The sequence below is a fragment of the Cygnus atratus genome, chromosome 4, assembly GCF_013377495.2.
Source record: "Cygnus atratus isolate AKBS03 ecotype Queensland, Australia chromosome 4, CAtr_DNAZoo_HiC_assembly, whole genome shotgun sequence".
NCBI classification, from domain to species: Eukaryota; Metazoa; Chordata; class Aves; order Anseriformes; family Anatidae; genus Cygnus; species Cygnus atratus.
In genome coordinates, this window is record NC_066365.1 from 2,671,454 (window position 1) to 2,696,479 (window position 25,026).

Genomic DNA, 25,026 nt, shown 5'->3' on the forward strand with positions numbered 1-25,026 from the left:
TTATTCCCTCTGGACTTCTCACCAAATATGCAAGAAGGTTCCTTTGCCTTACACAGCCAAATGACCTACCTCACATACATTTTGCTCTCCTCTTCCATCTCCTGTCTCCATTTCTCTTTACTGCTCGCATGCTACATAAACACCATTCTCAAGTTTTCTTCCAGTGCATCTTTAGTCTTCTGCAATGTACATCCTGCTGCCTTTTTTTCCATCTCACTAAGTTTACAACATTTTTCATGTCATTCTTCATGATGCTCTGGGCCAGTCTTGTCTTCTTGAGCTTTTAACACTGTAACTTTGCCTTTTGTACATCTATTTTTCAGCATTCACTTGTACATGGTTTGCTTCTGCATCTGTTACTTACACCAAGTAACTCTTTCCCACATGCATGGACATAACTGCCACAGACCAAAGGACAAGTAAGGGTAGCAAAACCAGAATTACAGTTTATAGACTTTAGGATCTTGGTTTTGCTTCTGCTATCAAAACCTCTACACAAATGACTATAGCTTGCCCTCAGAACCACAGAGGAAAGGGAAAATGGCTCAGTTGCAGATGAAGATTAATCAGGCTCATAGAAAATATTCCCATCTTAAGAATGACAGGACATAAAGCTTGTCCACTGTGTTAATTACTTTGAGGAAAAGTTGGTATTTACCTTTTCCAAAGATTCCTCCTCGTAGCCACTTCCAAGCTTTTCTGGCTGTTCATCAGTTGACTCCACTATCACTAGACTAGTTCTCCTTGGAGAGACGTCATCCTGATGGAGCTCAGGCTCCTCGGGCTCTTGGATGATGGGAGATTCACCACTCTGCGAAGATGATGGGGAACGTGGGCATGATTTTTCTCTCTCTTCCTTTGCCACGCTGAAGCATGCAGATTTTTCACTTGCTGCCTTTCCAGTTTCTGGTGCTGCAGACTGCTCTGTTCCTGGAGTTGTGACACTGTGAATTACAGGTTCAAGAGTTTTATCAGATAACTGTAGTCCAACTCTGCTGCCAGGGTGACTCCAAAGGGTCACTTCAGACTTATGGTGATTGTATTAACATTAACCGTTTCACTGCCTAGAATCACCTGTTGAGGCTTGCTTTTCTCTTTTCATACATATATGTATGTGTGTATATATGTATGAAAAGAGAACATATATATATATATTTTCTATATATATATACACACACACACGTAAAAACAGTGAGCCTGCAAGAATTACAGCTTTAACTTTTAAAACTTCTTAGATATTTTGGAGCTAGCATCTACACGCATTTTGTTTTTCCTCTTGTCCTAAAAATTAACAGAGGAAATTGCTAAGTCTTACTAGTTGTGAGTCCAGATTCCTTTCTACATAACCAATCCCATGACTAGATAACAGTAATAGATTAACTTGCATGTGTATGTGTTGTTTTTTTCCTGGTATAAGTTGTGTTTTGACAATTTATTGTGCTCCCCTAACTACTGACCTCCACACAACTGTGTTCCAAAGAAAGAAAACATTTAATTGTAGTACAAGTTAAACAGCATTGATCTGGCCTTTTTTCCCTTTCAGTGGGCTATATGCATTATTGTAGAATTTCTCTTCTCATAAAAGCTTCTTTTTCTTATAAAGCTACTTACATCTAGCCCAGTTTTCATCCTAGTTCAAACTAGACGTGAAGTATAGCCATTTTCCCGTCATTACTACTCTCATTTTAGCATTGGCAATACTGTCTCAATATTTTTTGTCTTTGGCAAAAAACAGTAGTTTTAAGGAATCCATGCTCTGACTGCACAATACATACAAATAGCTTATTGACATTTCTATCAGCTGTCAGTATTTGCAGATAAGTTATTTCTCTTCCGTAACCTTAATAATACCTGTGATAGTCCACTTTGTGTGTATGTGTTTGTTGGTTTTATTGTACTGGACTTTGTTATTTCTGTACAGAATTGTGCCACTTCTGCAGCTAAAAACACACCATTAAAATTACCCTCTATTCCTCAAAAGCATTTGTTTCCTTCCTTATGCAAATCACTAGGAAGTACTGGTATTTTTGCATATCAGTGCAACCTAGGCCTACCTTGGATGCTTGTTTCTGTCTCCCACCCTCTCTTCAGGTTGTAAAACCTCCCTGTTCAGAGCTGCATCTCCACATCAAAGCTAATTGCTCCTAGGAAAATGACCTATTTGGAAGGGAATCCTCCCTATTTTGCTAGCCCATGAATACCTGAATCAACCCTGCAAAGAGTTGTCACTGTGGATGCAAGGTTAGTGATGGGTGGGAAGAAAGAAACTTGATCCTTTTCAGGTCCTTTTCCAAATGAAACCAACTCCACTGACAGCCCTGAATCAGAATTCAAAGCTATGCTATACAAGTCCTTTAAGTCTGTACTTCATCATGTGGTGTTCCTTTAAGTACTTTTGTCTTGTCTGTACAAAACCCCCTCTGTTCCTTCAGCCATCTGAAATTGGCTTGTAAAAATCTAGTTGCAAATATGTAGTTAGGAGTTTTGCAAGTAATGATTAAGTTAGGAAAAATTTGCCTCAATTTAAAAAGCCATCCTGAAGTTGAAGAAAGGGCCCTCTAGTGTTAATTCCATCAAGATTATATGTTAGATGGCAAGTAATGTTAAAAAATACAGTTTGACAGAAGAAATCCCGCGTTATCCCTCTTTTCTTTCATACATATTGAACTAGATTATTACTGTATGTTCACAGTGGAAGATTGACTTTCCCTCCCAGTCTTTAAGGCTTCCACCACATTGATTAAGAAGTCAAGCCTACAGAAGGAACTCATGAACTACTATGCAGAATTGAAGGAGAATTCTAGTGAGTACATCTGTTTCAAAGAAAACTGTAAAATCCTTTTATTACAGAGAAGAGAGAATCTATTCCACATAGGTCTCATTTTGGTCTTGTGACACTTACAAATACTCATGTTGTGAAGCAGATGTTTTTTCTGGCACATCCTGGGGTTTCCCTGAGAATTCAGTTTCTACTTGTTCCTTGTGTGCTTGTCTCAGGAGCTCAGCCATTGACAGTTCTGCCTCACTCCTGGGAGTGCTGTCCTGGAAAGGAGAGAAACTAACAGATACGTCTTCCTCGGAGACAATAGGAGGGTGTTCAGTTGGGTCACTGTCTTTAGATATTCTGTGCTGTTGTTCTTGCTTATGTCTTGAACTGAACAGTTCCTCTTGCAGTGCAGAAAACCCTTTGAAAACAGAAATGAGAAATATCATTACAAGTCTCATTAGAACGCAGAAAGTCACTTCAATTCTCCACGTGTGTTTATAATCCCTGGAAGGAATAAATTACCTGAAATTTTTAGACAGCTTGAGTGGGAGAGCATATAAACTCTCTAAGCAGTAGAAGGAACACTGGATTATCACTACAACTGCCAAATAATTAATCTTGACAGTAATAGGCAAAATAAAATCTGCCCAGAAATCTACCTACACCAATTAATCTCAAACCTTCCCAAAGTATGAAAGATTTGCAACAGTGTTTTTTTGTTTGTTTGTTTGTTTTCCAGCAGACTGGAACCCATTTTAGTGACTTTTCCCCCCATCCCTGATGTAGCTGCTTATGGAAAAAATAATTACACAGGTCCATAGCTTGTGTGGTTATAAATACTATACAAGTATGGGAAAAGAAATTCATACATATCTAGGTGCGAAGGCTAGCTAATTCGTATGCATCAAAATAATTCTTAAAAACAAACAATCCTTCTCTCCCTCTCCCCCAAATACATTCTCAAAGCATAGGTTCTAATCCTGCAGAAGATGTAAAATAACATGTGCATTTGTATTCCACAGGCTACAAGTCATAAGCTTTTGTTTTTCTTCACTAACCCCATTCAGTAGAAACCTGCTGAACTCCAAAGAACAGCTTGGTGGAAAACATAACTATTTGTTCTGAATTTGAGCAAGATATGGAGGTTAACAAACTGATCCGTTGTTGTATTTGAATGCTAATTACAGCAAACATAAACTATTTCTACATCATCTACATAAATATGGGATGTTTGTGACTGTCTTAATACTTTACCAAGCTACTAGTTCAATACTAAGTTAAGGGTGTAAAAGTATCGCTTCCAAAAAACCAAGAGAATTTTACTTCACATAATTTGGAGGTGTTTCTTTAGTGTACAATTATTGATCTAATCTGAACTTCTATTCAGCATCATAGCAGAATTACAAGTAATATCCTGGATACCTGAATCCAAACGCTTTTACGAAGCACTGACTAGTTTTCCTTTTACAAATCTTGATCAAATTCTAATGTAACCTTATCTTTTATGAAAGCAGATGTGTGAGCAAAAAATAAACTGGACATAAGGATGAGGGCATTGAGTGCACCCTCAGTAAGTTTGCAGACGACACCAAGTTAGGTGCGTGTGTCGATCTGCTCGGGGGTAGGAAAGCTCTGCAGGATAGGATAGGCTGGACCGATGTGCTGAGGCCAACTGTATGAAGTTCAACAAGGCCAAGTGCCGGGTCCTGCACCTGGGGCACAACAACCCCAAGCAGAGCTACAGGCTGGGAGATGAGTGGTTGGAAAGCTGCCTGGCAGAGAAGGACCTGGGAGTACTGGTTGATAGTCGGCTGAATATGAGCCAGCAGTGTGCTCAGGTGGCCAAGAAGGCCAACAGCATCCTGGCTTGTATAAGAAACAGTGTGGCCAGCAGGGCTGGGGAAGTGATTGTCCCCCTGTACTCGGCTCTGGTGAGGCTGCACCTTGAGTACTGTGTTCAGTTTTGGGCCCCTCGCTACAAGAAGGACATGGAGGTGCTCGAGAGAGTCCAGAGAAGGGCAACGAAGCTAGTGAGGGGTCTGGAGAACAAGTCTTATGAGGAGCGGCTGAGGGAACTGGGATTGTTCAGCCTGGAGAAGAGGAGGCTCAGGGGAGACCTCATCGCTCTCTACAGGTACCTTAAAGGAGGCTGTAGCGAGGTGGGGGTTGGTCTATTCTCCCATGTGCCTGGTGACAGGACGAGGGGGAATGGGCTCAAGTTGCGCCAGGGGAGGTTTAGGTTGGATATTAGGAAGAACTTCTTTACTGAAAGGGTTGTTAGGCATTGGAATGGGCTGCCCAGGGAAGTGGTTGAGTCGCCATCCCTGGAGGTCTTTAAGAGATGTTTAGATGTTGAACTTAGTGATATGGTTTAGTGGAGGACTTGTTAGTGTTAGGTCAGAGGTTGGACTCGGTGATCTTGGAGGTCTCTTCCAACCTAGATGATTCCGTGATTCTGTAAGTATTAGCAGCAGTTTCTGGCAACATTCCTTTACTTGCTTTATAAGAATCTGCTAATGCAGAGATTTTTGACCTAGAAACCTGTGCACTGTCATGCTTGCCTTCATCCATCTTATCTGTGCTTTCAAAATCAGGCTCAGTCCTAAGAATTAACAGCCAAACATTTCAGAACAGGAGCTAGATCATAGATGAGATAACCTGAGCAGCCTGTGACTGTATCAGGAGATGTTTACCTTCACTATGGTCCAATCCTATTGTTTGTTCAATTTCCGCATACGTGCGAGTGCCATGGACTTGCATGGAGTCTATGCCGCTGGTCTCCATTAGGTGAACAATATCCATTCGGTTGATTTTTGTAAGACACTGGGTAAGATTTGTATCTGCAGCATTAAAATGACACCATGTAGCTGAATTAAGAACTTCACATGCTCTCCTTTCTATTTTCAATATGAATCATGTATGTAGGATACTGATTTAGAAGCATGGCTATGTAAGATTTACTTAAGGGCCACACACAAAAATTACCTCTAATCTAGTCTTTCCTTTCACAAATTGGTTTAGTTCCCCCACGTATTTTTTTAGTTTAGGAAAAGAAACTTCAGTATTTTTCCACTCTTGCTTTGCTATAAGGTGTTCTCCAAATGAACAATATTAAACTATTCCCTCTTACAGAATCCTACGATACACCACATTATACAGACAAGCTTAAAAATAGAACCCAACCTATAGCCATTCTTCCTATTGCCTAAATTTTAAACATATTTTCTTTTTTGGATTATAACACACATTGGTCCACTTGTATATTGGAGACAGTGTAGATGTACTATAACTGGTAATGAACCTGTTGCATGTTTCCCATCCCTTTCAAGCCAGTATTTGAGGAGTGCATGGCTCTGGTCTTGAAGTGAATTAGGATTTTCAATCCTGATTTGATGAATTTGCTCTTCTGTGAAATCCAGTTCTCTTGCTAGCTCTGAAAAAGAAATCATTTTCTGTAAATGTCTTTTTTTTTTCCCCACCTTACATCTATTTTACAGTCGTCTGCATAAAAATAGATTACAAACTTTTCTGACACCCATTTCTCTTTGTTTCCATGTACCTTGTTATGTTTAGAGACACTGTTAAGCAAGAGGTTCAAGACAAAGTCAGAATTGCATTATGCCTAGAAGTGATGGGTCTATGCGAGCTTTTCTTTTCTGTGTGCACCATTTCTCAGAGATACAACCCTACTGACAAAACCATGACAGAGTACCATGCTCTGTCAAAAGCACCATGCTCACCAAATCCAGTGAAAGAATTGATTTTGAGTAATGGCATTTTGCACGGCTAGATTAAAGCGTAATCATATTACTCCCATGGACTTGTTTCATCAAAAGAAAAGTAAATGCCTATGAATCACAGCTGAGAACCAAAAACCAAAATGTGAAGCTAATAACCAGTATCTTTCTGACATAGCATAGGCTCAGACTGCAGTCCAGAAAAGAGAAATGTCTTTAACAGTCTGTAGCCCATCTATTATACCCAGAATGAAGGTCAGCTTTCTCCCACCAAACTAAGACATGACTGTAGGTAGAAACAGGTAATCAAATGATTTAAAGCCATGGGGAAATTAAGAGATTCCTACTATTACTCCTGTTCTCCAGACTTCTGCTTCTCTCACAAAGAAGGATTCATACTCTATTCCACTGTAATTATAACTATGGTGGATGATGGAGGGTGCCACGTTTTAATGGAGAGGGGAACCCTAGTCCCCAGGCCCCAGATAAACTTATTTCCAAACTGGCTTGTATACTGGTGCAACTGTAAACTTGAACAAATACACAATAACATTATATCAGATTGAAGTTCTAGGTAGTCAAGTAAATTTGAACGAAAACCAACCACTGTTTTATCCCTCAAAGTAACATTTGACACAGCAATTTTTACCATAATCAATCTTTATCGTAACACAAGACAGGAATACTTTTGCAGGTGTATTTCTCTGTCCTCTCCAAAATTCTGTAAAATACAGAATTGTCTGTTTTGATGAGTATCCATTTTTTCTAGTTTTGTTTTCAGATCAGTCTAGTCATTTCTATTAATTAAAAAAAAAAAAAAAGAAGAAGAAAATCAGCATATTCCTAATCTGTTACATTGCATAAATCCAAGTCCTACTGACTTCAAAGATAATCCATCCTGGGAAAAGTGACATATGCTTCCAGTGTTCTCTATAGACTGAAATAGAGAAATATTGAAATAGAGGACAGGAAAGGAGGAGATGAGTAAAATGTACAAAAATGTCAGTGATATTTTGTTATTCTCTGAAGATGCTTATAAAAACAGTATAGAGCGCAACCTTAATTACCAAGTAGTTAACAATTTTTTTTTTTTTTTAATGCAATTCTTCTTTAACCACTAGAACCCCACTTACTTTCATCAGTGTGGTACTGCTCTAGGGTTAGATACAAAAAAGCATAGACCTGATTTAAATTTTTGTTGGATGGCACAGCTTAACATAGCATAGAGATTTCTCCATAGCTCTTTCCTTGTAAATGTTTTTGGGATGATTTTCAGTGACACAGATCTGCATTTCATTCTCTGCTACTTTAACTTTTCCCCCGGAACGTTAATTGTGCTGTCTTGAAGTGATTGTTACAAATATGACCCTTTTCATTTCTTTTTCCTCTGCACATAGAAAAGAAAGAAAATAGCTTCCATAAAAAAGAAGCTGATGTAACCTTTCCCCATAGCGGTCTTCCAGCTCAGGATTTCCAGAACACAAGTGATGTTCGTTCATCTATATTCTAGTCAGTTTATGTTCTAGAGTCATTGCACTTTTCAAGAAAGTGTAAGGTAACGTATGCCAACTCTGTCACTTTCTCATCCTAGGAGCTTTCCCTCTGGAGATACCACAACAAATACAGAGGAGTTACCTCTTCATCTTAGTTCTTACCTAACAGGCTAGAGGAATCTTAGTAATCAGCAAACAATATAGTTCCTATAAGCTACTGAAGTATTTCTATGAAACAGCTTTAGAGAATGAGGAAATCATCTGAAAGAAACACGAAAACATTTAGGAATGCTCGCCTTGTTTCTCACTAGAATAGATAACATGCATTTTACCTGTCCAACTGAATCCAAGGTGATCAGCAATGTGGGCCAGTCTTTCCTCTGTCCTTTCCTGATCATTCTGTTGATCTAAAGGTCAAAGAGAACAGCCACAAGTTGTCTTTTACAAATCAAAAAGCATTTCCATAGGTGATAAAGACCTAGAAGGGATAGCATTTTTTTCTGACTGCTCTAATCTAAACATGGACAGGCTGCTACAACTGGGTAGTTATAGTAAGGATTGCAAATCTCCAGGTCTAACAAAAAAGAAGAAAAAGGTAGCTTGATTTTTCAAAAGTACAGATCTGTCTACATTTCCCATTTGAAAATCAGGCTTTAATGTAAAAATCTAAATAAGGAGTGAAGTGCCTACTCTACTATTTTATCCAAGCATTTTATTCTAAAACTTCATTCTAACATTAAGGTTAAGACTGACTAAGTTAAGAGCTATAATTTTCCATGCCTCCTTAGTAAATGCCAAGGTTGCAAAATTCATCTGGACTGGTGCTTCTAATTGCTTTCTTTCTGTGGTAGCGAAACTTTTGTTCAAACAGTCCATATGGCATTTCATGTTATGGTTTTCATTTGGAAAATATTAATTTAAATGTCTTTGACTCTTTCAACTAGGGAGTGATACAAAAGACTTACATTGAAGGCAAGGAAAAATCAGACATTCATTCACCAGTCTTTGTTTATTTCAGAAACAGTGAGACTCACTGTTTCTCCCATCCCCAAGGCTAATTTGAGGATGTCAGAATTTGAGTTTTGATTTTCCCTGAATGAACACATGGATTGCAAAATCCCACATTCAGAAAATTGCTTAAAGTTGGTGAAATATGGTTTCATTGTAGCTACTGGATTTCCATCACAGTTACCCAATGGCAATATGCAACTAAGCGAGGGGAAGACCAAACACCAGACAACTTTTACTTAAGTTTCTGGTGACACAGAATTTTCATGAGAGAGAAATGGCCAAAAAAAGGAATAAGACAAACTTGATTCTTCAAAGCTTCTGTATGTTTCTTTGGGTAAAAACAAAAGAGAAGATGGATTTGCCTGTTCTAGTTTCCATTGATGCAAAAAAAAATCATTACTAATAAAAATAGGGGCAGGGAAAGCCAAAAGTCAAAATGTATATGACCTGAAGGATCAGTTTAATGGTAAATACATATTTTTAGAAGTGTTTTTGTTTAAGGTAACACTTCCCATAAGTACACATGGCTTGCAATCTTGAGATTATTTCACAGACAAGAAAAATACAGACACAACACAAAAAACAAACACAGCTTATAGAGGGAAAAAACCCAACACAACTAACCACCAAAAGCTTAAAAGAAAATACCACACGTTACACACATGTATACAAACTTACATATACACACGCACACCAAAGAAAACAAGAAACAAAAAGTTTAATTTATGACATGCGTCGCACAGGGAATCCCAGTCGTTGGCAAATACCTTCAGCATGGTCATGGATATTGTCATCAGGGATACGTTCAATCTGAGTCTCTACAGACTCATCCCAAATGGGTCTGGTGTCAAAGATGTCTTCAGGAACTGACTGCTGAGTCTCAATGGATGGCACATTTTCAATAACTGAAACTTCTAGGGCACTACTGCTTTCGTCATCTGAAACTAATTCTTGTTCTCTCTCTGACTGTGTGAGTCTTTCCACTAACTTAGAAGCTTCATCACTAATTTCTTCAAAGAATTCTATGGAGTTTTTGTAAAGGTCAAAAAAATGTTCCTTACTTTCTTTTGTAGGACTAAAAGCACTGTGGGAGGCTGTAGTGCTCCTGCTTTTAACTGGCAACCGTGATGAAAATACCTTGAGTCTTCCTGTTGTTGCCTCCTCTGAGTCTAGCTCAACCTTCATCTCCCTCTCCCTCTCCCTGGCCTCTGCTTCTGCCTCTGCGTAACTCCTAGCTTTTATTGAGCGTTTAGTCTTTGGGTCCATGAAAACACTTGCATCAGATTCAGATTTACTTCGGTTATCTTGTTTCATAGGTAGTTTGCTTGTCGTGTCAAGAGCTTTGGGTGACTCTAGCTTGTGGACAGATGTGTCTGTAGATGTATACTGTTGTTCAGCTCTTTGGAGCGCTGCTTTGACAGGAATTTTAGACTTTGGTTTTGCTTGGTCATCTTTTCCTTCACACTGCAGACTGTCGAGAAAGCCATCAGTGGGAAGGCTCTCGTTTTCTGATTGTTGCAATGACTGTGATGCAGCAGCAGCTGTTCTTACAGGAATTTTGGATTTGCTTTCACAAGAAGGCACTCTCTCCATTAAAGCAGTAGGGATTTCAATCACAGATCTCTGTTCCTCTGGTGAAGAGTCTGGGGACTCATCATCCTGTTCAGAACAAACAAATCTAGTGACTTTGGAAAAATCTAACTCGTCTTCTACCACAGACTGCTCAGGAGACATAGGGCAAGGCACCTGACTGCTATCAACCATGTCAGTCTCCGCTCTGGAGAAGGGCTCAGCTTCAGAGGCAGCAGTTTCTTTCTTTGGTGATTTTGAAGAAGCTGAAATACCCATTTTAATTGGAATTCTGGATTTAAGCTCTGCTTTTGCAGTGCCTATACTGACACCTTCACCACTCGTTTCTTCTGATTTATCACAAGACTCAGAAGGTGAGGGTGAACCTTTCAGTGTATCTTTTCCTTGTATATCTGAGCCCTCTGATTCTGAAGGGGGAAATGGATCTGGTAAGCTCTCTGGCTTAGAAGATTCCACTTCTGCTGCTTCTTTCATTTCTTCACATAAAGAAACTTCTTCCTGAGGCTGCTGCCCCATTTGGAAGAAGTGAAAACTTTCATCTGGATAGTTCCTTTTGGTCATGTCAATGGCTCCACTTCTAGTCATTTCAAACAACTTTCCTTCCTGAAAAAGAAAAGGGTTTTGTTCACTAAGTGGTGTCCCTTCTTCCGTGGGTGTTCTGGCTGGTGTTGTATCAGGTGTTGTGCCTTGGGATCGCCTGTCTACCATCAAACCAAATATCTTTTGTTCCTCTTCTTTCACCCGAGCTTCAAAAGCTTCATCATCTTCACGTATTTCACTCCACATGTCAGAATCCACATCAGTTTTGGTGATGACAACTTGACTGATCAATTTTTCTGTTTCATCTCTTATATCGTCAAAGGTGGATTCAGTTAACTTTGTGGAATCTGATACTGAAGACCCTGGTGAGATTTTCTGAAATAAATCCTCTGGTTTTGGTTCTATTTCCATATATACTTCCTCTGAAGACTGATATTCGCTACCCGTGTCTCTGCTAAGCAAAATGGTACCACTCTGATCTTGTTCTTCTTCAATAGAATAGTCTTCCCTAGACAGCAGACTTTGACCAGATCCTACCTTAACTTCACAGTCAGTAAAAAATTGTTCAGAAGACACATTTTCATAAGGGCTTACTATATGAGGCGCACTACTTTCAGCAGCACCCACAACACAACTTTCAAGTTCCACCCTTTCAGTGGTGAGGGATGAATACTCTGGCAAGGGTTCCTCAATACGAATATCTCCTTGAGGTGTTTCAAAATCTGTATCTACTTTTGCCAAATCACTCCCCAAACCAGAATGGTCAGTGGGATCACCTTCAGTCAGTTTGCCATCTTGTGGCACAGAGTACTCAGTGGTACTGTGTCCACAAGAATCGTCATCTACTTTCTCAAACACCGCTCCTTTAGCAATGAGATCTGAGCGTGTTAACAGTGTGGTGCTTTTGATACCACTTTTGTTACTATCATATTGCTCTAGTGTTGTTGAAGACTCAACATGAACTTCTCTGTGAGACCTGTCACCAAAAGAATGGCACAGAGCACCCTGCAATTGTGTGACTGGGGCATTAGGACTAACTGTCTCACTGTCATCTGTGCTATCACATCTTGATTTGTCAGTTTCTGCTGGTGCACAACCATCAGAATGGCAAGTGCCAGATTCTCGTGTGGAAGCCTTACAGCCGTCCCCAAGGACATATGGTTCCTCTTTGTCATCTTCTGTTGGCTTATCCTGTTCTGCTTTAATGGCACCTATCCTGGAAGAACATTGTTTTGAATCAATAGGTTGAAAACCTGCTTCTTCAGGGCTAGAACTGGAGTCAATACTGGATGGTAATGGTGAAGGTGGTTGCACTCGGATCGTGGGCTCCATTAAGAAACCTGAGTCAGCTTCTTTTTTAAGCTGGGTCAATTCTGGCTCGCTTTCTGAAGAGGAAGAACTCTTTCTAGATTCAGCTGAAGACATCACCACTGTAGGTATATCTTTTTCTTCAACAGCTGTTGACTCTGGTTCTTCAGCTTCACATGCAACTTCTGAATCAGCAACTGCAGAAGATTCATCTTGCTTACAATCCTTTTTGTAATCTCGTTTCTGCTTTGCTTCTTGTTCTAATTCATCAAACATTTTGATTTTGGTTACCATTTTAAACATCTCCTCTTCAGGGGTAAATCTTTTCTTTGGTTCACTTTCAGAATCATCCTCTGGTTCTTCACTGACTTCAGGTATCATGGCTGACTTTCGTATATTTGACAGTGCCTGTGAGTCTGCTGTTTTAGGTGTGATTTCATAGCTAATTTCTTCAGAACTGGGAGTTTCTGGTGAAAGAGGACTTTTCCCTGAACTCTCCATGAGAGATGTTTGCTCTAGACTGTCATCATCAGCACTCCCCTCAGGGTCACGGAGAATCCTGGAACGCACCGATGCCAGCTCTGGACAGGTTTCTCCTTTGCTAAGAACAGACTGAAGAGGACCCTGCCCCAAAATGCCAGCTTTCACTTTTTGTTCTACAGGGCTACTTTCAAGGGAATCACGGCAGGGAGACTCTTTCATAGGACTGGGCTCCAAAGAATCAGGCGTTTTGTGTGATGAGTTATCTTCTAGCACTGGGCTTGCTTCCAATGAGTCTTTATGACTTATAGCCAAAGAGTCATCTGCAACTGGGCTAAAGCTTTCACTATCATGGCTAGCAAGTGAGAGTTCCAATTTCTGGGGACTTCTAACCACAACACGGCGTTCACAGGTTATATCTTTTTCTTTCTCTAAAGCAGTGTCATGTGTTTCAGAAGATTTAGTTAAGTGTGCAGTGGTTCTGGATTCTTTATCCCTGCTAATATCTTTCATTATGGAAGCTGAGCTACTTTCTTTAAGTTTATCAGCCTCTTCTTCAGAGGCTTTAGGTACAAGCTCTTCTGATACATGGTCAGAATGAGACTTACAAGTCTCAGTTACAGCGTCTAGCTGTTTTTCAGTAATACCTTTTTCATCTTCCTTTGGAGAGAGTTCCTTCGGAGAACATGTTTCTGCAGTTCTGTGTGCTCTAGCTGCTCCTTTAGCTTCTTCAATTTGCCCATCAGTTTTCTTTGGTGAGAAGGAAAGGCTTTCAGGGCTCGTTTCTGGAGTCTCTGCCAGCCCCTCATGCTTATAACTTTCCTCAGAGCTGATCTGAGGAGTTCCATCAAGTAGGCTACCTGGAGAATCGGCCACACCTTCATGTTTAAGGCTCTCTGAGCTCCCATCAAAAGCAGCACTTTGCAGAGAAAGAGCAGGAAGGAATCCATCTTTTACATACTCTGTGGGGAAAGCAACGTTGAAAGGACTGGTCAGTACTTGCTCCAAGTTAAGCTCGCCTTCCTCTGTCGCTGAAAGATGTCGGAATTGTTGATATTTGTCATTATCCTCAAGTTCTTCTTTAATGACATCAGAAAAGTCTGTTGAGGTTTTTCTGTCAGGGCTGATCTGAAAGTCAGTATCTGCTTGGTCATCAGAAGTTCTGCCCTTCACAACTGCTGAATCTTTGGCACTTTGATCAACAAATACTGGAGAGAGAGGCTCAGCTGTTGTTTTTTTGCAGCTCTGCTGTTTTACCTGATCTTTACTTACAGCTTTCTTGGTAATTTCAACAGTAGAAATTTGCATTCTTCCTTTTTTTGATTGTGGCTCTTTCTCTGCTTTTACTGTAGTGCTTTGTTTGTCCTTTGGTTTGTCTGTCTTGTGGCTTGTTACTCGCTTTGTTTCACTTTGTGAAGAAACTGTTTTTTTCCGAGTTGTTTCCTTCTCAGGGGGCTGTTGCTTTTGTTTGACAGATTTGTGCTCAAAGAGTCCAGATATATTCTTGGATGGGTCTTGACCCGACTGGAAGGCTTTCATCAGCTCACGAACTGACATGGTCTCTTCAAGTCTCTCAGTCTTAGAGGAAGGTGAAACAGGAGGTTGTGCTTTGTGTGCAACTGGCTTTTTGACTGGTACTGTTTTTTTAGAAGCCTTATCTGCAGTGCCTTCTCTTGTTTGAATTCTGACAGGTAGTTTTGAACGTACTTTTTGTTCATCTTCCACTCTTTTCTGAAGAGCTTTAACTTTATCTTTTATTGAGCCAATAGGAGTTTCCTCTATGACAGGGGATACAGCTTTAGCCTCAGGAGCAGCTGCCAGTGTTAAGCCTTGTTCCTCCTCATGTAGTGACTCATCTGAACTGCTCTTCATTAGTCCTGATTTTTCTTCTTTGCTTTGCACCTTGCTTTCCTTTTGTTTTTGCTTCTCTCTCAGTTTAGTTCTAACTGGCTTTTTAATTTCTAAGGCTGGCTTGTGTTGCTCCTGAGGGCTTAGTGTCTCAATTGTTGGAGATTCTTGTCCTCCTTTTTCAGAATCCCTGCTTATTACTACAGCTTCAAATCTCTCTTCTACTAAGTCTTCTTGTAAGGCTTGCGGTTGTACCTCATGAAGAGAAACGTATGTTTTTAAATCCTCACTAAGGTAATCTACCATTCCTGTCATGTCTTTCTTCTCTGTCTCTTTGTCTATCCCAACTTCCACAGAGGTAGGTTCAGTGACTTCTAAAGGAGCATTTCTTCTGGCCTCTTCAATTTCTTCATCGCTGACAATGACCCATTCTTCTTCTACAAATTCTTGTCTGGAAAGGGACTTCTGCATAGCATGCTCTTCTCTGGTGTAGGACCCACCCCTAAGAATTTCATTTACTTTTTCTAAGTCTTCTTTCACCCTTTCAACTATTTCAAAAGGCTCTCCTGGCTCTTCTTCAGTGGGTTTTCCAAGATCTTTCACTTTAATTGAGCCTGATTTATCAGAAGAGTCAGTTGTCAAGATGGCAGTCATTTTGATCAAATCTTGTTTCATCTCAGACACTTCAGACAACAAGTCTGGACTGGCTAGTACAGGGACTTCATTAACCAGATGGCTTTTCAGGATAGATGTTTCTGTAGATTCTGTCTCGTCATCTTTGATGCGAATGAAAAACATTGAAAGTAAAATGGAAATCAAAAATAGAGATTGGAAAATGTAATCAGGACTGAAAATGACAGTCTTTGGTTGCAGTGGTAGGAAGGTCTACAAAATGGACCAGGAATGGTGGATCCACAAGATCTGAGGGTACAAGTGCAAAGCAAAGCTAACACAAAAAAAAAAAAAACTGAAAAGGAAAATGGCAGGAAATAACTTGCTTAACTTTACCAATATAGCACAACCACACATACATTACCAAAGCTGTAACAAACCAAATCAGGACACCATTAAAAAATAAAACAAAACAAACCCACCAACAACAAAATTTAAAATTAAAAACAGAAGAAACACAGTGAAGTTACACAAAGATAGGCATCTCAAGATTGTTCAGATGTTACAGATCAATGTTCAAATAAAAATAAACAAGAAAAGAGGGGGAAAGCATCAGAACTGACTGAAAGTCGATTTCCTCTAAGAGAAAGCCAGCGTTAGCAAACTGTCAGAATAACATTGGATTAATGTTTTTTTTTTTTTTTTTTTTAAATGACCAAAATAAAAGTTATAAGTAATTCTGCAATAATCTAAAATATGATCAAATATGTAGAGATCTGAATCAGCTGCAAACCGGCATTTCATCTAAGGGGATTTCACACCTAAACAATGAAACAAACATTCTTTTGTTTTAAGAGGCATGGTCCTTTCCTTGGAACATCCTCATTGACAACTAATGAATTGACTGAGGAAAGAGAAGACAGAAGAAAAGGAGAGATAATAAGAAAAAACTGTGAATCAACTTAGAAGTGATTTCAAAGTTTTAAAAAATGTAATGTATGGCAACCAAAAATCAGACAATCACACTAGACACATACATACAATTTATGTAAGGCAAGTTATTTCCATGCAAAGCAAAGGTGTTGCAAATGCTTCTGTGAATGTAACCTCAGTTAAAAAACAAGAGCTTTAAAATTAATCATATAAATTAAAGATACATGAAGTTATTGTGAAACATACTGTGGTGAAATATTTGTCCAATCTGTACAATCAGTAAACAGTATAGTGGATGCTATGCCATTACTGCCTACTGGGAATATTTAATTTCAGGAAGGACTACTAGCAAATGTATTTTGAACAGAGTTAAACACTGGAGGAATTAAGTTAGTTACGAGCTGAAAGCAAGGCTTAGAAATTGTACGGAATTGTACATTTTTCTTTTAGAGGTAGCATATCATGTAAAACTTGGTATATTTCTGCACTCTGGTCTAAAAGTCAAAGTAGTAATGCAAATAAGGGGAAGCTAGGCAATACATAATTATCTGCATTTCTTTGTAAAAATATCCATGGGGTAACTGAAATTCCATTCTGCTGACTGTACTACGGCGTCTTTTCCACCTTGATGAAATTGGTCCTCCTGGTATAAATAATAATGAATTAGAGCAGAAATTGGATATTGGTAATGTTGTTTATCATGGTGAATGCTACTTCCCAGCAGGTTACTGGCTGTTTTGTTACACTAATGTCCTTCTTTCGTTCTCTTGCTGAAGCATTTCTAATTTAGACAAAAGGAGATTACAGGGGAATGGCCATCCATTTGATCTTCAGGACTTTGGTGCTGTTGTCTTTCCAGTTCTAACATGTACATAGTATATCAGGAATAGACAGCAAAATGCAATGTAGGATAACGGCAAGAAATGGCACTTTACTGTAAACAAAAGTCATTCTTTTCCTAAATAGATTTAAGAGCTGTTTTCAAATGCAGTGATTTCTTATTAGAGACATACTTCATATTAAATATATATTGTTTGATTTACATCTTCATTAAAGGAGATCTTTGGCACTATGAACCACTCACCCTCAGATTCTAATAATAATGGATTGATTCTGTATATATGGAGGGTTTTTATGGTACACCAAGCTTACAGTTACATTTCCAGTCATATTTCACCACAGTAAAGGGCGGGAGGGGAGGGTTAAACAGTCTGATTACTTTGGACAGTATCACTTTTTTGCATGCTTATATTTCATGAGTTTAATGAAATATATCAGGATATTAATCATGTTTTTGTTAAAAAGGATACTGTCATTTATCTCAAATGGCAACAATGTGTATCAACAAATGGACAAAAAATGGAGGGATGAGCATTCATACAAGCAAAATAGCAATAGCGGGATCACTAGGGATGTCAAAGGAAAGTAAATGCTTAGAAAAACTGTTTTAAGTTGTATTACTTGTTAATTTATATATTAAAATGTATTTAATTGGATAACTTTTGATATTACATTGTTTTCTATTACATTTTTAAAGTATTGATGTTATTAGCAATAGCTGTTAAAGCTTAGCTCTCTTTCATGCTTATCTTTATTTTTAACAAGCTTTCACACAAACTTCATTACAGTATTAAAAAATAAGTCTTACTTTTTTCTGAAGTCATATCAACCTGGAAGAGAAAAAAGGGGAAAATTAAAAATTTGCAATACAATAAATATATACTCATTCACTAGTAATACTGCTTGAGTCAAATCCACTAAGTATATCAAGAAACAGACACACTGACTTAAACAGAACCAAGAATGTATTTATGATAATGGTATGCATAATTTAACATATTTAGTGTTTCTAATAACAGAAAAATGTTTACTTTGCTATAGTTATAGTCTAGTACATGAAAAATCTTGCAATGTATTTTATATCAATGGGACTAGCAGCACAGAGGGCCCAAACTTTTGCATTATTGGGTGTGTTGTCACATTGTTCCTAATTTGTTTCTTTTCATTAAAGGGAAAGTCCAATACGGTCATCTGAAAGCATATGCCCCACATGGATGGCACCTACCACGCTTTAGTCCCAATTTCCTTGTGTATATTCATTCTGAGATCACAGTTTGCATTTTGTCTCTGCTTTTGTGATGATGAAAAGCAGGTGCGAAAAGGACAGCAGACTTACTACGGCCTAGGATTTAATGCTAATATTATCCATTGATACCTCTGAAAGGAAGCAGTGATAGCCCTCAGAAGCCATCTTTTTGATTGATTTATTTTTTTCAGAGCATATAGATTAAAAGGGACATATAAGTTGTTTTCTTTCAAAAGAAAACATAGTCTTTGCTGAGAAAAACATGAAAAAAAAATCAATGCCAGACTGAAAATTCAAGGAGCGAACTTTTCAAGTTGCCCTGTCGTTTGACTCTATTTTTCAGTTCTGCTAGCATGATCATTTGTCCACATAAGGAAAAGATTTTTGATGGGCAAACCTGGATGTGCAAAAGTACGCAGACAAAGTTAGAAGTAGCACTACACACTTAATTTTCTCTGCCAAACTTGTGGTAATAGGATGACTGAGAGGAATGAAAATCAGTTATGCAGTACTGTTGATAAATACAACATACAAGGTAAGTGAAAGCCCGCCAGATATACTTTAGTGAGTATTGAAAAAGCCCACTTTTGTTTAAAAGTATTCTTTACCAAAATAAATGCTATTTATTGTCTCAGGTAAGATCTTGCTAATTCTTGCTTTTCCAGACATGGAAAACGAATGTAAGTAAACCATTGGCAAGACTTACATGGTCATACATGCTTTGTAATCACTTAGGCTTTAATGTTATTAAACTTCACACTTAGCATAATTTAATTTCCCTTATTTTACGTTCCTCCAAATCAATCTGGAATTATGTCAGCACACTAAATATTATTATTAACATAATGAATTTTTAATTTGCTTTAAAAATGCAAAGATGTCTTTAGCCACCAATGACCTTGTCGTTTTGTGGTTTAGCATCTTACAGGAAAGTATAAGAACTCATAAATGTTTGGAAAAATAATTTTCTAATATCTTCTACCTGTTTTTTACAGAGTACAGATTTGTTAAAAACAGCTTTTGGGGACTTCACTGGAAATGCATAAACAGCATTATAGAGGCTAAAATAATTAGTTTTGTTCTTTCATGATGAAATTGAATCATCATCTGATAATGTTTCTGTTTAATATATATAATGGGAATTAGCTTCTGACAATAGATAGATACCAGGTTAAACAAAAATGTTCCAGATCCACAGCTAATAACATTTGCACCCCGACGTTATTTTTAGGATTTGGGATAATTGTCAGAATCAGAAAATCAACACCACTTCCCATTTTTTTGTGTGCTGAGGAGAATATAAATTAACTAAATCCGTTTGCATGACCTACTCTAGACAGAGTAATTTTAAAAATGTTTATAAACTGCTTTGAAAAGAAAATGTACTATTATACATCTCTAAAATCAGTGGAGCTGAATCAATAAAACTTTACTTTTATCTACGGGAAAGTTAAACTCAGTAAATTCCAGAAGTGTTCCTGTGGAAGATCCTTTTAAATCACTACAGATTTAATCTTTTACGTTGTATCTATTAGTTGTATTTAGCAGTATGCGTAAGCAATGACATGAAACATTACCTCTTCTTCTTGTTCTTGGTCTGATTCTGATTCCTTTCAGTTCCAAAATGCCATGCAAGAAGGGGAAAACAGAGCAGGCAAAATACACAATTTTTAGAAGAAAAGAGTAGCAAAAAATAACTTCATACAACACTTAACAGAAGACTATGCAGTATGTTTCTGCAATTGATTTCTTTTGTGAAAGGTGGCAGAACTCTGTATTGCCATTGCAAAATACAAAATGCTACAGCATCAAGCAAATTACAGACAGAAACATTGCTTCTGGATGTTAGACTTCATGATCCTTATTTGTCCTAAAACTTGTCATTTATGCATGCTTTTGCACCTGTAAGTTAGCATGAATAAATATTTAAAATAGTTTTAAAAGTTACTCATTTAGATTGAAAATATCTTGAGACATCTTATTTATAAATTATACAAAAATGCTACAATAAAATCGTATTACATGCTGAAAACACTGAAGAAAAAAATGAAAAACACAGACAACATTTTGGTCAAACAGCCTAATGCATTACTAAAAGGCATAGAACTCCTAAACTGACAAGGACAGTAAAAAGTCCTACTTACCACACAATGGCAAAAAATGGCTCTTTAAAATACCTGACTATAAAGCTTTACCTATATTTTTTTCCTCCTACTCATTTCTTGGTTGTTACAATGCTGATTACAATAGATCAGTATCATTTCACAGTACCTTTGTGTAAACAGGTAAAGTGATGTTTAAATTACATATGGCTTGATGAACAAGACCTCTTGTAGATTTGGGCTCCTTCATGAATGATAACCGTCCACAGGGTTCTTGAGTGGTATCTCGCACCTGGTTGAGGAAGCATATAGAAATAGCATCTGTTATTTTGCTATTTTCCCATTTAAACTACTTGCACTACTCAAAGTTATTCAGCAGAAAGAGGCTAGATGTGGGAGAAAAAATAATGTAGGCAAAAATAATATGTTTTGTTGTTATTTTCCCACTTGTTTGCAAATGTATATATGGATGTATTTGTGTGTTAAAGCAAGAGAAAACGCAACTACATACAGGCTTAGACATTAGAAACTTATTTACAGAAGTCGGTGGTAATGCTGTAATCATCTTAAAAGAACAGACACATTCTGTTACGATAAGGTTTCTGTGATAACTTACAATACCTGTTTTTCACTGAAACAATCCCCAAACTTTGTAGTAATAACAAAGACTCATTTTCTATTAGGTTATAAAATAAACCATATGGCAAGTATGCGTATTTATGCTGATATTAGCGATAAAGTTTTGCTCAAAATTTTAGTATTAAATATTGTGTTTGTTCATTTGGCTACTCTTTCGGCTGAGAAGCTGAAAATAGTGAAAGATTACACTTAATTTCTGCTTTTGCAAAATGTTCTCTCAAATGTATTGATAAATCCTGTTCTTACACTGAAGACATTTGCTGGAATACATTTCTAGGTGTGACTGTGACAATCTACAAATGATACTACAGCATGTTATACTCTAACATTTTGCAATGAATCAGAAAAACCTCTGTTTCACAGCTGGCAGCAGAAACAAGTGTAAGCACTTAGAACTTAAGATAATGGTGATGCCATTCTAGCTTTTGTACGTAATGTCAGGAGGACTAAACATAATGTCACAGGAGAAATACAACAAAGCATTACCTCATTCTTCATCTTCTGAACAGATAAAGATGATACAACTGGATACATGGGCATTAATGTTATCAGACTGAAAATACTAGATGCAAAGCCAGATGTTTTTGAACACATTTTGGAAAATCCACTATGGAGAAAAATATGCAAAGCCAAAGATAGGTGCTGGCATAGATAAAGTTCTAAATTTAAAAAAGCTTTAAAAATATCACTGAGGAGGAGGAGGAAGAGAGTTTAAAAGTTGTCTAGAAACACAGAGTAAATTTAATGAAATGAGTGGGTGGATTTTCTTTTCTTCACTTCTTGGAAGTTTCTATTCATAAAGTATTTCTCTAAAACTGTTTTACATAATGGCTCTGTTGTAGCCAGGATGAGCCAGCAGAAGGAAAACATTTTGTTGGAAGATATTTGCAGAGCCCTCTGAATCTCTCCATCCAGAAAAGAAGGTGGTGGTGGTTCAGAGGCAGCAGCCCCCTCTGCTGCTAGCACAGACCCCACTTCTTCACATCTGCTCCCTACGCATCTCATGAAAGAAGCAAATGAGCTCTGTGGCCCATGGTGTTTACATTGCTGGTTCCAAAGCTAGGGACAACGCATTAGTTCATTTTTGCTGAACGTGTTTTTTGTTTTGACTTTCGTGTAACAGACTTTTCTACTCACATAAAAGATTTTACAGTAGAATACTAGCATAATCATAGAATATCCCGAGTTGGAAGGGACCCATAAAGATGGGGTATATATTCTTATATGCTATATATAAGCATATATATATATATATATATATGCATAATATATGCTATGGGGATAAAACTAGGTTACAGTTGGACTTTATCAAAATTAATTACTTCATTTTTCCTTAGTTTTACTGTATTTTTTGAAAACAATCTTTTAAGTTAACCTTAGGATCACAGACTCAGGGTTGGAAAAGACCTTCAACATCATCTGGTCCAACCATCCCCCTACCACCAATGTCACCCATTAAACCATGTCCCTAAGCACCACGTCCAACCTTTCCTTCTTTGTTAACTTTTGAGTGAGGATAAATTAACTTCATCCAGAAATGAGAATTTTCCAGAACACTACAAACAAATAAGCTATAATGTGGAAAGTCATCGTAACCTTAGCTACAACTCAAAATATCTAAAAAGGACCCATGCTTTTCTTACTGAGCTCCCAAGCAAGTTTTCCATAGCTACTGCAAAGTATGATTAGTTGAAGAACACTTACATCTGTGTTCACAGCCCTATCCATATTGACAAATGTAGGGTAAAATGTGTAGAGACAGATAATTGTATTTAGAGCAAATTTTTAATAAATTTCAGATAGCTATTTCCATAGATTTGGTAGGTTTTAACTACCCAAGTCAATGTTTAATCCATGATGGTAAAAGAAAAAAAATCTGACCATTCAGTCTGCTAATTTTATCACAAACTCATAATTAGACAAAAATAAAATTATTATCCATAGCTCATATATTAACATTACCTTAACGAACAGGGGAAGTCTGTTTTCTTTGAAGGCAAAAAAACTGAATATATGATGTTGCCCACTCTTTGTTAATGGCACCAAATTGCCAAAACAGTCAACATAGATGGGTTTTCCTTCTAATACCTATTGGAAATGAAAAAGAAACAAAGCAGTAATTAACCACAGTCATGGACTAGGATTCTTCAGCATGAATCTACAGTAGTTTAGATCAATTTCTTACATTTCTAGGACTTGACTTGTCAGCATTTGCAAGGTTTGTTATAAACAGTCACCTAAAATCTGTGGAAACATTTCAGACTATTAAATTCCAACCGGAATATATTGTTAATTCGGTAACAATACTGTGACACTATAAATGACAAAATGAGCATTCGATGTCATGAATCTGTGCAAATTATCATTTCTTAATATATTTTTATTTTTAATTGGATTAAATTTTAGCATACTTCACTAACCTGGGCTCATCACAATAGCCAAAAAAAAAAACCATTTTCTTCAGCATTCAAAGCAGAAATCCTAGATTTGAATGGTAGGATAATAAGCCTGTTTGTAAATATCATGAAGTTGCACAGGACCTTCCTAAACAATGCAAAAACTTTCTAAATTAGACTACCTATGAGTTTGATCAACTTGCAACATCCTGTTGCAGCAGGTAAAGACAGTATATGTTAGTAGATTTCACTTTGTCTGGATTTGGGAAGGTCTAGAGCTTTTGAAAGTCAGGCCTGAAGCAACCAAAATGCCCATATAATGATACTGCTTACATCTTTGGATTGCTATTTGTGTGGCCCCTCCACATGTTTAAATCTCATCTTACCAATTTTGGAGCCGTTCCCTTCAAATCACCAGTACATTAATATCTCCTCATTCGTTCCCAGAAATTCAGCCTTACCATTCAATTTTATGAGCCCATATTTTATCTAGGTGCTCTGCACAACAAATGCCTGTCAGAGCTTCAGGAACAGTGAGGACAAATATTTTTAAAGGTGGGGTTCAGTCATGGAAAAAAACCACCATACTAAGACCATACTACTAAGCAGAAGAATATGCCATTCACGTACTTAATGCATTTACAATTTGTCATTTCTTCTGAGGAAGCTGACAGATACAGAGGAAAAAAAAAGGCAGGCAGTTTGTTGGATCCCATATAGAAAAACCTTTGCCTGTTCTGCAACAGACATGATTTTTTTTGTAAAGCACAGTAACCTCTTTGTAGCAAATACGCTGATAAAATGTGACTACTGTTGACTGCCTTTTTGGTTAGTAATATGCATTTATGGAGTTATCAGAAGTTGACAATTCCTATCCTTTATTTCTTTGATTTTCTCCCCTTTTCTCATAACACCCAGTTAGTATCGGGGCTCAGGAAACGTAACTGTTTAGGAAAGCACACCACTCCAAAACTCACCTTTACGTAGATATTCCTCTAAGAGGAAGTTACTGGAATAACTAAGAAATTCAAGTTATCTCCCAACAGTTTGTTACGGAGCTAATTAAAACTTAAGTAATCAACACTGACCATCAGAGAAAAAACCTCAATGTACTTGGACTAAACTCAGGACTAGCCTACATCCATAGAACTTAGTTTTGAGCTACCTGAGGCAAAAAGTCCATTTAAAATACCTATCAGCTCACTTTTAAAGTGACTTACTTTAGTCTTGGGTCCTGTGCACCTAAAACCCTAAACAAGCTCTATGGCTATGCACAGTTCTTACAAGCTATAGCATTTTTTTTTTTATTTTATTTTTTTTAAGTAAAAGCCATACAAAACGCCTCTCCTCCTTCTCATACAACTAGCAACCTCAAAATGTTGGTGTTGCTTCCCCACATAAAAGTAGATTTCATAATAGTTAGTTGGAAGATGCTGCTCTAATTTTCAATCCTTGAATTAAAGAAATACTGGCCCTGACACCAG

At 37.6% G+C, this 25,026-nt stretch overlaps 1 protein-coding gene across 1 annotated transcript in view; it reads right to left on the reverse strand.

The window, feature by feature from the left end:
• Window positions 1–25,026, reverse strand: part of ANK2 (ankyrin 2) — a 165,832-nt gene that overhangs the window by 9,843 nt on the left and 130,963 nt on the right. Inside the window, exons 35-45 of the mRNA XM_050710362.1 lie at window positions 23,109–23,234; window positions 20,677–20,799; window positions 19,983–20,015; window positions 17,968–17,989; window positions 10,964–15,550; window positions 9,776–10,927; window positions 8,330–8,404; window positions 6,069–6,200; window positions 5,461–5,607; window positions 2,903–3,185; window positions 659–944 (exon numbers count right to left, since the gene is read on the reverse strand). Coding sequence (XP_050566319.1) covers window positions 659–944; window positions 2,903–3,185; window positions 5,461–5,607; window positions 6,069–6,200; window positions 8,330–8,404; window positions 9,776–10,927; window positions 10,964–15,550; window positions 17,968–17,989; window positions 19,983–20,015; window positions 20,677–20,799; window positions 23,109–23,234 — 6,966 coding nt within the window. The remainder of the gene's footprint in view (window positions 1–658; window positions 945–2,902; window positions 3,186–5,460; window positions 5,608–6,068; window positions 6,201–8,329; window positions 8,405–9,775; window positions 10,928–10,963; window positions 15,551–17,967; window positions 17,990–19,982; window positions 20,016–20,676; window positions 20,800–23,108; window positions 23,235–25,026) is intronic.